Raw genomic sequence first — 16,127 nt, 5'->3', positions numbered from 1 at the left:
AGAGACCCCCCAGGCAGCTAGTATTTCTGAGAAAAGCTGGCTCTGGGAAGCTACAAGTTGGCGGCGGGGTGGGTGGGGGGGGGGATCAGGAGAAGCTACGAGATGCCAAAGCCAGGCATGTGCCTCCTTGTGAACCCACCGCACTTTGTTGTGCATTCCATATGGAAGCTTCTATCATATTGCTGCCAGTAAACGGAGGCCTTTGTGAGGACAAGAGTTGAGGCCAAATGGCTCTGTACCCTCAGCTCACAGCACAGGGCTCAGCCTGTCATGGGTTGCTGGACAGGAGCCTATCATATCTGCCAGACCCTGTGTGAGCAAGTCTATTCTAACACCTCAGCCAGACAACTGGACCAGACTTGGGTGGTGAGTTGCCTCAGACGTGACCTGGCACGAGAGCTCTGCTCATTCCTACTAGGAACGGAGGGCAGCCTGGACCAGTCCAATTCTCTTCCCTGCGATAATCTAGCAGTGCGGAACCACGTGAAGCCTGCAATGTTCCGAGGGCCCTGCCAAGATGGATGTGGGAGAGAAAACTATAGGATTATGCCCAGCTTTCTGGCCAGTTCAACTGCTAACCCGATGCTGGCAGCAACCAGCATCTAAAAACTACTCAGAGAAGAGCAGGTTGGTGGGGAATGAGGCCAGACTGGCAGTTGGCGAGACCAAGGTGCTGGTGGAACATTCAGGAGGGGCAAGTGAGGTATGAGTTGGTTGCTCGGGGCCCAAGAGCCTCCCAAAGGTCTGGGTGCTGGCCTCCAGAAAAATACCTGAGGAGCAACCTCATGCATCAAGGTAGACAAGATAATCTCCACCAAAATATAGGACGCCTGACCCCAGGGGATAAATACATAAATTTATTTTTACTTATTCACAGCTGATTGATTTTCAGGGTGAAGCTTTTATGTTCAAATTTTGCAGAACCAACCATTAGTCTACAATGGCACAGAATGTTGTAAGCTATAGAGCCAGCCTCACGTATTCTGTTTTCTTCCTTTATTCACATTGTTCATTTCACTGGAATTTCTTTCTACATCTGCATTTGAGGAAGCGGTGCAGAAACATACAAATAATTTCAACAAACGTCAACTTTGCAATCAGCATAAAGTATTCTTAGCAAACACAGTCACTGTTTAGGTATAATCTGCCTTTCTAAGCAATTACAAAGGAAATGGTTTTTCTACACCAGAATAATTTAACCATACTAATAAAATATTTTCCAAATCAATAAATACTGACATATCATTTTTTTTTAATCTTATTTTTGTTCCCAACAGAAGCTAAAGTATCTCCCTCTGGGTTTGGGACTCAGAAGAGCTGGCCTTGAACAAAAGGACCTTTCGGTTTGGGGGATGGAGGATCTTTAATTTACAGGGCAATCTTGAGCAAGAATCTCCCTGGACATTAGCTTCCCAGGGGCTCTCAAACTGGGTATCATTGTTACCAACAGCAAATGCTCATCTGGTGCTTACTATGTAAACCCCATTTCACAGATGGAGAAAGTGAAGTACAAGGTTTAACTCACCCATGTGCATATGCTGCCTCTTCAATGTCTAAGACCATCATTGGATCTGGGTGGGGCCCTGGAATCCACATTCCTAATAAGCTCCCCCAGGTACTGAGATCCAGGTGGTTTTTAGACCCCTTTGAGATACTGCTGGGGACATCAGATCTGCTCTGGTTCTGAGAGCTCATGGAAAGGACAAACAGAATCTAGAGCCCCAACCAGGTCACTTCTCAGGAGGGAGGTTGATACCACCCTCTGACAGCTAAGGCAGTAAGAGGAGTTAGGCTGAGGTTGGAAACAGCCAGACCTGGTTGTACCTACTAGGAACCCAGAGACTTGCCTCTTGCTGCACCAGATCGCCACCTGCTGGCTATAGGTGGCCATCGCAGGCCAGATTTAGCAAGATCATTCCCGCATTGGTCAGGATGGAATGGGATAGTTTGAATGGAGGTAGTCAGCATCAGAGATGACAGCACCCACTGACCTAGATTATGGGGTTGCTGTAGGATGGAGAACAATGGCCAATGAGAGATACTTAGGAAGTAGGATTGATTACATTTGAGTACCAATCCCAAAGGACAACAGCAGGAAAAGCATAGTGTCCCCATTTCATTCATCCCCCCCACCATGTTTCTTTAAATTTGAGAGAGACAGAGAGAATCCCAAGCAGGCTCCACACTGTCAGTGCAGAGCCCAACGCAGAGCTCAATCTCACGAACCGTGAGATTAGTACCTGAGCCAAAACCAAGGGTGTGATGTTTAACCGACTGAACCACCCAGGCTCCCCTCATTGCGTCTTTAAACAGATTGTAGCACCTACTATGTGCCAAGAACTAATCTTCCTGCTGGGAATACAGTGTGTAAGCAAGTCAGGAAAAAGCCCTGCTTTACATGGAGCTTATACTCTAATGGCATGGGGGGTGGGGTACTCAAATAACCAAATAAACAAGAAATATCATCATAAGCAGCAGAGAATTTAAAAGAATAGTGCAACAGTGACTCAAACCTGAATAGTAAGGAGGCTGCCATGTAAAGATGTTCCAATGGAACAAATGGAAAGGCCCTTAAACCAAGTGTAGCTTGTTCAAGACCTGAGGCAGCCAGTGTGGCTGGAGGGTGGCGGGTGAGGGCAAGAGTGGGACAAGAGGCAGGGAGAGCTAGCCAGGGGCTGGATTACGAAGGCTTTTTGTCAGGCTGTGCAAGGAATTCTAAGAGTGAAGGGAAGCCGTGGATACATCTTAGGAAAGTGAAAGAATACAATTTCACTTTAAGCGCTCTCTGGCTGCTCTATGGAGCATGGATTGTATGGGGCAAGAGCAGAAGGGAGACAGAGAGGAGGGGGGATGTGGCAGCAGCATGAGGGGGAGGGTTCTGGGCACAGTTGGGAGTCAGTCAACAAGACCAGCTGATAGACTGGATGTGGGGGTGAAAAAAACAGAACCAAGAATGACTCCCCAAGACCATGAGGAAAGCAGCCACTGATGCCACATCCTAACAAGCTGAGGTCTGGCCTTCAAGCTCAGCCCGCTGCAGGGGGTTAGCAAAGTTAGCCACTCTGAGGCTCGAGGTGTCCTGACCCGAGCCTGGGTACATGACAAGCACTAAAGAGAATGCCTGACACAGACCTGACTTGACCCTTGTGCTGGCTGCCGGGGCACTTAGTGGGCCAGTTTTTCCCCCATGGGTAGGAGTATCTTTCCAGGCCCCACCCCCAGCTGAAGAGCACCCAAGGTCACCTCTAGATCCGATTCTAAACAGAATCCCCAGAGTAATCCCCTCCATCCGCCAACCAAAGGGAATGTGGGAATAAGCAGTCACATCCTGGCAAAACAAATACCAGAGACCAAGGGCTATGGGCACCACATCACTTTATTTCTTTGGTTTTCCAACTCGACTCTTGGACAATGCAAATTCAGTTACTCGCCTGCCTGGCCACCGTATGGTCTCTCACTGATGGGGCACAGGCTCTGAGGAGGGACTCGACAGAAAGACAAGGGTCCCCAAGAGCCAACCAGGCTGGCAGAGGACTGAAGCGTCCACAGCAGACGGGCCAAGCACCAGCAGAGACTCGAAGCCACCTCCCCCAGCCCCTTACCACACTCCTTGCAAGGGACAGGCCAGCACCTCCGTGATCCAGTTCAGGGCCTTCCCCTAGAGGTTCTTCCTGTATGCCCTCACGTCTCATGCTGAGCCCGGCACCCTCTCCTTTGGGGGCACCAGAGAGAAGCCACTGACCTGCTCCACGTTTGATTTCTAATGTTCCTTTGGGAAACAGCTTTGAGTAAGGAGGGTGCCAACCCCCAAAAGAAACTGAAGACCTACATTCTGCTTAATGGGACAGATCGCCATGTTACAATACTTCTTCCGTCCCCAGGAAGAGCTGAAAGCAACTTTAGCTAACCAAACCCCCACCCCAAACATACAGTTTCCAACACCAGCCAGGGGGCCCAGCCAATCCACTTAAATCAAAACAAAAACAAACTAAAACCAAGACAACAATAAAAAGCAAGAATGGCAAACAACTGAAATGGAGAACGTTTCTGGTCTTGTAGCTCTCCACAGGAGACCAGAGGGCTGATTTCGGGCTCTGTCTGCCGGAGAGCCAAGAAACAACGCAAAGCTGCCCTTGGAGTCAAGGCAGACACTGTGGGAGCCAGAGCAAAGGGCATCCTGGCCAAGCCAGGCGTCAACTTAGGTCCCTGACCCTCTGCAAACGGGTCCCCTCTCCTCCCAGCCCCCTTCACACCTCCTTGTCAGCCATCAACCAGCGTGAGGCCATCATAGAGTGCCCGCTTCCACATATAGTAGGTAGAGCGGGCAGTGAGGGGAAAGAGGGCGCTGAACTCCTTGAAGGAGGGGAAACTCTTGGACTGGAAGCGTTTCTGCAAGAACAGCTTGGCCTGGGCCTTGAACTTTGTGGTGGCGAGCATGTCCATCACCAGCACTTGGCCGTCCCTGCCACCCACTGCCGCCTCGGTCACAGGGAGGCTGCTGTGGGGCCGGCCCTGGGCGGTGGCCCCCTCTCTGGAAGGCCCTCCCTGGGCTTTCCCCGGATCCTCTCCTGGAGAAGACCCCACCCGCGGGGGGTCTCCCACAGGAGGGGCCGTCACAGCGGTCACATCCCTGCAGGCTTCTTTCTCCTGCTTCTCCTCAGCTGCCATCCCTTCTTTGCCCAAGCTGGGGGCCTGCATCTGGAATTTGGACAGGCTTCTGGGCCAACTCCGGGCAAGACTCTTCCAGACCCAGAAGGTAGAGGGCGACAGGCTGGGGTAGCGGAGGCGGAAGCGACAGAAAGGGAGGTGCCCGCTCAGCACCTGCTTGCGGGCAGCCCTGCGCAGACGCCTCTGCCAACGGGACAGGGGCACCTTTGGGGGCAGGGGCTCACGGGGGGCCGGCGGTCCCCCCGCAGTCGCTTGGCCCGGCCCCTCTCCCACCTCACCCTTCCAAGGGAGCAGGGCCTCCTCCGGAACAGACGCTGGCTGGGGAGACCCGGCCGTGGAGAGGGCCGGCGCCGGCTTGAAGCCGGGGTTCCTTCGGAGGGCCTTCCGGCGCCAGTTGTAGTAGGTGGACCGCGAGATGCCGGGGAACCTGCGTTTGAAGCAGCGATAGGGTACCAGTGTGTTCAGGGAGATGCAGTGCTCCAGGTACAACTTGGCCCGCTGCATTAAGATCATGCCAGGGCTCGACACGGCCAGCGACGAGCATCCCAGCCCCTTGGCGATCGGCTCGTCCGGCAGCCTCTCCAGCTCCTCCAGCACCTGCACCTCCTTGGGGGCCAGGGCCTGGCAAGTGCCAGAGCCCAGGAGCTCTTGCTTCCAGGCGTAATAGGTGGAGCGGGAGATCTCGGGGAACCTCCGGAGGAACTGCTGCAGCGGCACGACGCCGCCGCGGTGGAAGCTGTCCTGCAGGAAGTGCTTGGCGGAGAAGCGCGTGGCCACCTTCTGCCGGTGCTCCTGGGACTGCCGCCGCCAGCGGTAGAAGGTGCTCTTGGTGACGCTATAGCGCTCACAGAGGTGGGAGTAGCTGAGGCCGGGCTCCTGGTTGAGCAGCGCCAGGGTCTTGGCGGGTGGCGGCAGCGGGGCCAGGGCTGGAGGCGCTGGGGCCAGGCCGGGGTCACTTTCGGCCTCCACCTCCTCCAGCCCCACCACGGGGGCAAAGTACTGGTGGCGGAAGAGGTGGCTGGTGAGGGGCTGGCCGGCCCACATGATGTGCAGCGTGGCGGGCACGTGGTCGCAGCGGCGGGGCCGGATGACGCGGTTAAAGTAGGGCCGGATCTTGAGGTTTCGCATGGGGTAGATGGAGTAGATGTTGCGCCGCAGGACGGAGGCGAGGGCATACAAGTGCCACACGTTGGAGAAGCTGTTGGGGAAGCAGGTGGCCTTGACATCCGCGTCGAAGATGGCCTCCAGCGTGGCGGATGGCAGGCTGGTCATCTCGGGGGATTCCTCAGAGCGCAGGGAGTAGCGCACGGCTTGCAGCATCACCTTGGAGTCGATCATGCCCTGGAGGTAGTAATGCCGGTGCAGCAGCATCTCCACCACCGTGCGGGCCCGCAGCTCCAGGCTGAAGCCGGCATCGCCCCACAGCAGCACGCTGGCGGCCTCGAACAGCAGGCTGCCCTCGCCTCTGCACACCAGCGGCAGCATGTTCCGGGGAGCGTCCTCCGGGTACAGGCTCAGGGCCACGGAGTCCACCTCCAGCACCTGGGGGCCGGAACCCCCCTCTCGGCAGGTGGGGAGGGTGAAGGACGACAGGACTTGCTTGGCCTCCAGAGCAGCACCCACGAGCCCCTCCAGGCCCTCGGACTCCACGGCCTCCTGCAGCTCCTGAAGCACCTGCTGTACCAGCTGCTCCCGAGACGTCATCCTGCCAGGACAGAGGGCAGAGGGCAGGGTCAGGACAAGGTGCCCAGAGACCCAGCGATGGTGTCCTGCACCTTCTCCCTAAGGAGAGTGCCCACCCACTCCCATTCCCCCAGAGGGTGGGTGTAACAGCTAAGGGCCTCCGGGGGGGTTAGTCACTCCCCAGCCAGCTTCTGTTCCGGAGGAGACCCTGCTCCCTGGGAAGGGTGAGGTGGGAGAGCGGCCAGGAAAAGCAACTCGTCTCTGCAGCCTGGCTTTTGATAGTAGCTTGAGCAAGTCTCTTAAGCTCTCCATTATTCTGGTTCCTTTTCTGGTAAAACGGGATGATAAGAGTATCCACCTTATACAGTTAGTGTGGGCATAAAAGAGACAATGAAAGTAAGGAGATATGTAGGTATACACATACACACACACACACACACACACACACATGCACACATCTTTAGACAGTGCCCGGCACACAGGGAAGCACTACAGAAGCATTAGTTAACTATTACACAGTACGTATTTTACAGTACAGCCATAAAGGTTGTACCTCTGTACCTGTTCAAAGACTTACAGTCTCAAAGAGCTACAATTGGTCTGCCTTTCCCTAGATCAGTGCTTCTCAAAGTATGGTCCATGGACCCTTGGGGTTCCCGGAGACTTTTTCAGGGCGTCTGCAAGGTTGTTTTTTTTTTTTCTAAGTTTATTTATTTTGAGAGAGAGAGAGTGCACCATCGTGGAAGGAGTAGAAAGAGGGAGAATCCCAAGCAGGTTCCGTGCCATGAGCACAGAGCGCAACGTGGGGCTCGAACTCACGGAACGGAGAGATCATAACCTGAGCCAAAATCAAGAGTGGGACACTTAACCGACTGAGCCATCCAGGTGCCCCATGGGGTCTGCAAGCTAAATAATTTTCAGAACACGAAGATATATTAAGATAACCTAACACGAAGATATTATTTGCCTTTTTCATTTTGTTAATGTTGGAGTAAAACTGTGGTAACAGCATGAATCATGCTATGCTAGCAGTCATGTTCTTCACCACTGTGTACTCAGGGAGAAAAAAACCAAAAGGCTGGTGTCACTCAAGAATGTCCTTGATGGGGGCGCCTGGGTGGCTCAGTTGATTGACTTTGGCTCAGGGTATTATCTGATGGTTGAGGGCATGATCTGATGGCCCGTGGTTCGAGCCCTGCTTCAGGGTATGTGCTGACAGCTCAGAGCCTGGAGCCTGCTTCAGAATCTGTGTCTCCCTCGCTCTCTGCCCCTCCCCCCGCTCGTTCTCATTCTCATTCTGTGTCTCTCTCTCTGTCTCTCAAAAATAAACATTAAAAAAACATGTCCTCGACGAAGCAGTAAAGATTTTTATTTGTATTTAATCACAACCCTTAAATACATGACTTTTCAATTTGGGGAGTGGCAAAGTGGGGAATACTCATTTCTGCGGCACACTGAATGTCTCACATGACAATTGTTTGGTTTATAGGATCAACCAGGAGCTTTTATCATGGAATATCACTTTTACTTGAAAGAAAAATTGAGACATTACTCATTTAGATTTGGGTATATTGGGCAGACATCTTCTCAAAAATGAATAAGGTGAGCCTGTCACTTCAAAGAAAACTGTTGACAATTTGCTGCCAGTGAAATTTGGGGCTTTCATTTGGAAACTAGAATTTTGGGAAAACCTGTATCCACTACAGTGAGCTTGACAGCTTCCCAATACCTAAAGACTTTACTGATGAAATCAGTAGTGACACTCACAAATGTAACTTTTCATCCTATATAATGGAATTGTCAACATTTGAAGATCTACATCAATCAATGAACTGTATTTCCCCAAAAAACAATGGGTGATGTTACAAAGTCACATACAAGTAAAAGATCCAGTCAAGGCATAAAAGAAAACAATGGACTTCAATGTACAAAAACTTCACGGATATTGTTTCAGTTTCTACATGACAACTAAGCTTTAAGGAACTGCTACTTGTCAAGTGTTGGTGTACTTTTCAAAGAATATCCACTGAACAAGCTATCGAAATACTCTTCCTTTTTCCATCCACATATCTGGCCAAAGTTGGATTTTCTTCAAAAACTACCAAAGCAATTTATCACAAGAGATCAAACAGAGATGGATAGGAGAATATCTTTGAAACTGGATAGTATGTGGGTGCCTGGGTGGCTCAGTCAGTTAAGCATCCGACTTCAGCTCAGGTCACGATCTCGCCATTCATGGCTTCAAGCCCCGCATCGGGCGCTGTGCTGACGGCCCAGACCCTGGAGCCGGCGTCGGATTTTGTGTCTCCCTCTCTCCCTCTGGCCCTCCCCTGCTCCCACTCTCTCTCTTTCAAAAATAAATAAACATTAAAAAAATTTTAATTGAAAAAAATAAACTAGATAATACAGAGACGTAAAAGCATGTCAAAGAATATGCACCCTTCTCACTACATCTTTTCTATTCTGGAAAAGTCATTTTTCACAAAAATGTGTTATCCGTTGCTGGGTCACGGGGTTGTTTCAGAAATATTTTCTAAATTCCCCAGTTTTAATTTGGAATACAATACACTTGGTAGATATAACCTATATACATAAAAGGTCTTCAGGGTCCTCAAGTTTTAAAGAGCACACATGGGTCCTGAGACCGAAAAACTTGCAAACTACTACCCTAGAGAAAAGAGCTTTCTCAAAGGGATGGAAGCCTACTCACTGTGCTAACACAGGTCTAATAATTAGGATCTATCAAGCATTTAGTATTTTCCAGGCACTGTCCTCAGCCTGACAGCCATGTTTTAGAGTAGGCACTACCCTCACCCCCAATTCAGAGAAGAGACACCTGAGAAAATCCAACTCAGGCTCATGTGCCGTAGGTCATACAAATGGTGTGGCCACTACCAGGGCTTGAGCCCCAGATGCCTTAGGGTCTGTGATTCATCTCCATTTTAAACTACCAGCCACCTTTTCCACACAAACATCATCCTAATTACTGGTACATTTTCAGCGTTGCCTTGCAAAGCAAAGTAATATTCCTTTTCCCCACACTGCTTTTATTTTTTTTTAACTTTTTTTTGGGGGGGGGGGGACAGAGAGAGACAGAGCATGAACGGGGGAGGGGCAGAGAGAGAGGGAGACACAGAATCGGAAACAGGCTCCAGGCTCTGAGCCATCAGCCCAGAGCCCGACGCGGGGCTCGAACTCACGGACCGCGAGATCTTGACCTGGCTGAAGTCGGACGCTTAACCAACTGCGCCACCCAAGCGCCCCCCCCACAGTGCTTTTAAATTAAAAAGGAGACCATTGTCCGCTCTCAGATCTTTGCTCTCAGAGACTGATAAATTGCTTTAGGTTAGCCTTAGGTCTAAACACTGCGTTTGGGTCTATACAATCTGTCAGCTCATCAAACTGCACACTCAAAGGGGGTGTGCTTGAGTGTAAATGATGGTTCAGTGAAGTTTTGAAAAGAAGTCTGTAAAGCACCAAAGGAGTGCCACCAGAATTTTACCCGACAATCATAAAAAAGCAAGCTTTTCAAAAATTAGTAATCAGGCACGCCTGGCTGGCTCTGTTGGGAGAGAATGTGACTCTTGATTTCGGGGTTGTGAGTTTGAGCCCCATGTTGGGCTCTGTGCTGACATTTCAGAGCCTGGAGCCTGTTTCAGATTCTGTGTCTCCCTCTCTCTGACCCTCCCCTGTTCATGCTCTGTCTCTCCCGGTCTCAAAAATACATAAAAACGTTAAAAAAAAAAAAAAAATTAAAAAAAAAAAAATAAATAAATAATTTTTTTTGAAAGTTAAAAATTAGAATCCCCTTTGGGTAAAATTTCTTGGCTGTAGATTTTTTTTTTTTTTTAAACGTGTATGCTGTGACAGATCTGGTCTAACCTCTCACCAAATTTCAATTTTTACCATACCATTTGACCCCGGAGTTGTGCTTTTAATCTGTTCGTCTTGTGTGTACTTTATGTTTACCTTTCAGGGGCGCCTGGGTGGCTCAGTCGGTTAAGTGTCCAACTCTCGATTTTGGCTCAAGTCATGATCTCGCGTATCTTGAGATGAAGACCCCAGTCAGGCTCGGCTGACAGCGCAGAGCCTGCTTGGGACATTCTTGCTGTCCACCAACCCCACCCCTCCCAACCCCCCCACCCCCTGCCCTACCCGCTTGCTCTCTCTCTCTCTCTCAAAATAAATAAATCCTTAAAAAATAAAAAAACCATTAGTTTTCATTCAACTCAGGAAATAATGTCATATCAATCCTTGGTAACATACGTGAGAAAAAGCTGAGCCCTGAAAAATAAACTGTCTACACAGAAGAGCTTTTTCATTCTGGCAGACAACAAAGATGCTTGAGTTTTTTTTTTCTTACAGGTCACGGGAAGAACGCGCTGTACAGCTGCCTAGACATGAGCACTCTGCTGGATGCTTCGCCAACAAAATCATGAAAACAGCCACCGCTTACTTACACTATGTGCATCTAATTAGGTAATGCAACCAAAATCTCAGAAAAAATAAGGGGACAATTAATTTAAACTGCGTGGGTGATTCTTCCTGCCCTTCCTCTCAAGTCTCTTTTCCTGAGCAACACCACGTTCCGTCTGGTGATTGCAAGCTTCTGTGGGCTTCACGAGGGGTGAGCGTTTTTAGAAGTCATTTTGTTTCTGTGTGGGTCTCACCTTCCCCCCACGTGAACTACGATTCCACCACACCTGTACCATTGCTAGGATGGCTATTCTTAGTTCACACCTGGGGAAATGGAGGCTTGGGGGTTAAATAACTTTCCCAAGACCACACAGCTATTAAAGCTATAAAACTTAAGCAATCTGACTCCAGAGCGCCCCTCCTAACCACTGTAATTTCGCCACCCAGGGGAATATATCACCCAAAATGCTTATGAGCCGAAGGATCCAGGAACCCATGGATTCTTGGAGCTCTGAGACAAATCTGGCCATTTTACAGATAAGGGAACTGAGGTCCAGAAAGGTGAAGACAACTGGCCTGCATTCAAGCAGCAGTATCCGGATCTCTCCCAACAAAATGTCCAGATATACCACACTTCCTTCTGCACAAACCCCACCCCTCCTCCTACCCACTCTTCCCCACCTCAGTCTCAGTCCCACCCAGCTCCACTCCGCCCAACCTCATTCGCCCAATCTCATCCGTTCCTCTTCCCCAAAGAGGTAAGAGGAGATATGAGTAGGGACTACCCCACTTCTGTTTTCTCAAAAGCTTACTGAGAAAAAGCAGCTCCCTGGAGAGGCTCTGCACCCCACATCCATTCAAGAAGGCCTGGACTACCAGGAGCGGACAGTGCGGAAAGGCCAGAGGCCCTACGGGAAAGCCAATCGTCCTTAAGTAGACAATTGGTTGATGGGGTTCAGGTGCAACAGCCTCTTCCACCGTGGCTCTCTGGGAGTGCAACCCAAGGCAGAGCTGGCGAACGCCAGGTGCGTTCGTGGAATGAGGTGCGCAGAGAGTGAGAGCTAATCTATGGGCTTGGCTCAACTGGCCTCCCTGACCCCACAACTCTGGGAAGGGATCAGAGAAGGTATGAAACCGAGGAGGCTTACAGGGGCTCCCCTGGCTTGAAGTTGGAAGGAGATAAAACAGGGTATCCAGAAAGCATCCCGCCAGCATCTTAGTGCTTACGAAGGGCTCTGGAGCCAAGGAATAAATGAAGGGACACTGTCAACTCTGCAAGAGACCTAAAGCCTCACCTGCACCAAAGGCAGCTTTCCTCCTCCCTCCATCTCCTTATTTCAAGCATACGGGGTCTCAGAGCCCAGGTCTGGCCTCTGTCCCTCCCATTTTAGGAGGAGTCGGCCAGGGTTCTAGGCAGGGTAAGGGAACGAAGGGCCAGGAATCTGCGAACACAATACTGGCTTAAGTCTCCTCTGGCCTCTAGAGCAATCTCCTTCCCTGCCAGCCTCATCCTAGGCTGTGTTTGCTCACCAAGGACCCCGTGTTCTCCCCATCCCCTCTTTTCTCCCCATGCCTCATAAAGTTGGCTCTGCAGTCTCTACAGTCAACCAGGCCCAACAAGGAGCAGACACGGCCACGCAGGCCTCAACACTCAGCAAGACCGGATAAGACCATAGTAAACCAGCTGGCATCTCACCTGGCCTGGCTCCGCGCCTCTCTGGCCTGCCCTCCCAGCTGGCCAGGATATGTCCCTGGCTGGAGGGAGCGCCAGCCATCTTGGCTCCTTCCCTGGTGGTCAGAAGGCCCAGCAGGGCACGGGCGGCCACGGGGGCTGGCTGGGGTCAAGCAAGTCCATCAGCTCTGACTTCCCAAGGAACCTCCCACAACCAAGGGTAACGGGAGTGCCTTCGGGCACCGGGGTGGGCCTGAAGCCACCAAGCCAACCGAGTCTGGGGAGTTCGGGAGTTCCCAAATTTAGTAGCTCCAGTGGACCACGTGTCTGGAGAGGTAGAGGGGGAGTGTGGCCCACCAGGGGAAGCAGTGCAGGCCAGTAGTCGCCCCTCAAGATGCCAGGAGGCAAGGGGTGGCTGGGGAGCAAGCTGGCTGGCCCCGGGCTTCTGAAACAAGGGATCCGACCCGGGAAGCTCTGAGAGCCTGGGGAGGGGCCGAGGACAGACGATAGTGTAGGGTGGGGAGGGGAGATAGGCCGGCGGGTGGGGGTGGGGATGGGGCTGGAGGTGGGGGTGGGGAGAAAGAACTTGAAACAATGCCTCACTTCCCCCCTCCACACACACACACACACACACACACACACACGCACGCACGCACGCACACACACACTCACACAAGCTTGCAGCATCTTCCCAGAGTCACTCTTTGACCCTTGGGTCCTTTTTTTGGCCCAAGGCCAGCCCTCACTCCCCTGGGGCCTCCAAGCCGCGCAGGGCACCCACTCTTCCTCATTTTGAGGAAACTTCCTAGTTTACTGACCTCGAGGGTGGCCCAGAGCCCTGGGGGCATCCACTTCTTTCTCCAGCTTCCAGCTTGGGACATTTAAGTCACCCTGAGGCAGCGTCCCCAGCCGAGCGCTACTCTCACTCCAGAACTGGCTTCGTGTCTGTAGTGGACCATTGAGCATGGACCGTCTACAGCCAACTGGCCGGTGGAGAAGAGGCTTAAGCCACTCCCCCCAGGAAATCGCCCACCCTCAAGTGCTCTGGTCCCAAGATGAAAGAAGTGCAAATTCGGGGGTCACTTCCAATGGTAAAGTGATAGCAGCTATTGTCTCCTCCGCTCTACCCAGCTGGGCGCGTTAAAGCGCCCAGACCTAGTTCTGAAACAGACCCCAATCTGCCCAGGGAAAACTTGAAAGAAAGTTGAAAGATTTCCAAAGAGTTTGGGGCGGGGGAGGGGCTGGGGAGGTTTAGATAGAAAGACCTAAGGAAGAAAGTCTGTGGCCAGGCTTGAGGATAGGGGTAGGGGAGCATAGCTGGAGCCCAGAAACTGGCCTTGGATGAGTGCGTGGACTTTGGGGCTTTCTGAACCTGCAAGATGTTTCTCTTCCTGAGGCAGTCCCCCCATCCCTGGCGGTGCTGGATGGGGAGGTTGGAGAGCTCACTGCCCCCACCTTGGTGCAGGCCCCACTTTCTGCATGGGCTCCGTTCCCACCTTTCTCCGAGCATCCCCCAGGCGTGGGGCTCAACACCTCTCACTCCCAAAGCGTGCCTGGGCCAGAATCGCTTCTGTCAGGGGCCACAGCGCTGATCCCCACGACACCTAGTTTCCTGAGCCCCACAGGAAGGCGGGTGCGTGCGGTACCTGGGCTTCCGTCCCTCCCGGCGGCTCATCTCGGCCCAGGGGCCTCAGATAATCCCAGAGGAACCAGTCCAATCCGCCCGTCTAGTCCCCGCTGGTGGGGGAGGTGAAGGCCGCCGGATTGCAGCCTTTGGTGGTAGCTCCCCCCAGGGGCTTTCCTGCCCGGCTTTAACCCTTTGGAGTGCCGGGGCTAGCCTCTCTCCGCCCGGACTTCATTCCACCCACCTCCTCTCTATCGCCTGACCCCTGGCTACCGGTGTAAAATGCCTCCCCAGGGTCGGTTATGCCCCAGCTCCACAATGATCATTTGCTCTTCTGCCAATCATGAGCCCTACACTTACCACCTAGATCAAAAATCCTTTATCGAACGCTCGTGCCCAGGAGCACGGGAGAAGGGGACCACCAGATGTGAGCTCAAGTCCAGTCCCTGGATCATAATCACATCAGCCCCACCCACCATGATGGCAGCCGCCCGAGGCAAGCTGCTTAGACGGGTCCTGGACTTGGATTTGAATGCCAGCCCTGCCCCTCACTAGAGTGTGGCCTTAGGCGAATTGTTCAACCCTTGGAGCCCTGACTTCAAGGTTACCGGGGCACAAGCTTTCCCGCAGAGTTGCGACATAGATTCTACAAGATGATCGATTTAAAAGCCTTCAGAACCGTGCTTGGCACCGATCAAGCCTGTTCCAGTCCTCAGCCTCTCCAGTTAATTTGAATTTTAAAAGTTTCAGAGAATAGTGGTTATCTTGTAGAAGAAAGAGTTGAATACTTTTCCTTTCCAAATTATCCTTCTGTGTTGACATTTTATAAGGAGTCTACGTTACTTGCTATCATTTTAAAAAGCGATGAAGATCATTTTAAATTATTTAAAAGGCTAATGGAATCTTTAAAAAGTATTTTTTAAAAAGAAACCAAAGGTTTGTTGATGCTTCCACCACCAAAGTAAGAGTATTTTTTGTAGACTAATTGGGAAAATTTAGAATAATTGGAAACTTTTTTAAAGTAGAAAGAAGAAAAAGTTACCTATAATTTCATTATTTAAAGACAGTGATTGTGAACATCTTGGTATATTTCTTTCTAATCTGGATTTTTTTTTCCTCTTAGACTTACACAAATTAAGCATTCTCTTTCCAAAAGATCCAAATGGTACAGAGTAAAAAATAGAGTAAATTGAGCAAGTCTTCTCTTTCAGTCCCTAACACATTCTCTTCACTATGCTTATCTGCCAGTTCTATTTCTGTGCATTTACAACACGTATAAATTTCTGGTCTTTCTCTGCATATTTTTGTTCTAACAACATTTTTTAAAGTACTTTTGATTATATTATATGCATAAAAAATAATGTATTATTCAAAACGCATGTAAATTTTGGTTCAGAAATTTTCGAAAGGATTCAGGATTCAAATTTCAGCCCCTTCTACAGTTTCTCTCTCCAGAAGCAGCCAATGTTGTTTCTAGGGTTTCATTCCAGAAAACAAGCAAGTCTCTGAGAGAGTGCTTTTTTTCTTTCTTTGAAGCACAAATGGTAGTACGCTAAACACTCCTATGCACCTTGCTTTTCTCACTTTATTTTTTTATCCAGTCACCGTCGTCCAACGAAATGTAATGAGAGCCACATGTACCTTTACATTTTCTAGTAGCCACAATAAAAATATTTAGAAGACAAAAAAAAAAAAAGAAAAGACTTTAATTGAATGGACAGAGGGGTGATCGAATTGGACAGGTGAAATTAATATTTTGTAAGTAGGTTCCACGCCCAATGTGGGGCTTGAACTCACGACCCTGAGATCAAAAGTCAGCTGGGTGCCTCAATGGGTTAAATGTCCAACTCTTGGTTTTGGCTCAGGTCGTGATCTCATGGTTCTAAGATTGAGCACCATGTCAGACTCCACACTGGATTCTCTCTCCCTCTCCCTCTCCTCCATGCATGTGCGCGCTCTCTCTCTCTCTCTATCAAATAAATAAATAAATAAATAAATAAATAAATAAATAAATAAAATAAAGAGTAGGATGCTCTACCAACTGAGCCACCCAGGAGCCCCAAT

General features: G+C 50.6%; 1 protein-coding gene across 1 annotated transcript; it reads right to left on the bottom strand.

Moving 5' to 3' along the window:
* Positions 1 to 1,081: 1,081 nt before the first annotated feature.
* Positions 1,082 to 14,520, bottom strand: VRTN (vertebrae development associated). The gene is made up of 3 exons (XM_027066852.2): positions 14,424 to 14,520; positions 13,258 to 13,384; positions 1,082 to 6,373 (listed from the first exon to the last, which is right to left on the bottom strand). Exon 3 carries the CDS (start codon positions 6,370 to 6,372, stop codon positions 4,261 to 4,263), a length of 2,112 nt encoding a protein of 703 aa, XP_026922653.1. The 5' UTR covers position 6,373; positions 13,258 to 13,384; positions 14,424 to 14,520; the 3' UTR covers positions 1,082 to 4,260.
* Positions 14,521 to 16,127: the final 1,607 nt, after the last annotated feature.

This window comes from Acinonyx jubatus, chromosome B3 (assembly GCF_027475565.1).
Source record: "Acinonyx jubatus isolate Ajub_Pintada_27869175 chromosome B3, VMU_Ajub_asm_v1.0, whole genome shotgun sequence".
Taxonomy (NCBI): Eukaryota; Metazoa; Chordata; class Mammalia; order Carnivora; family Felidae; genus Acinonyx; species Acinonyx jubatus.
This window is presented reverse-complemented; position numbering and strand designations above follow the sequence as displayed.

What these genes read in the sequence shown, in the direction of transcription:
- VRTN (XM_027066852.2), bottom strand. Translation starts at nt 6,372, where the DNA reads ATGACGTCTCGGGAGCAGCTGGTACAGCAGGTGCTTCAGGAGCTGCAG.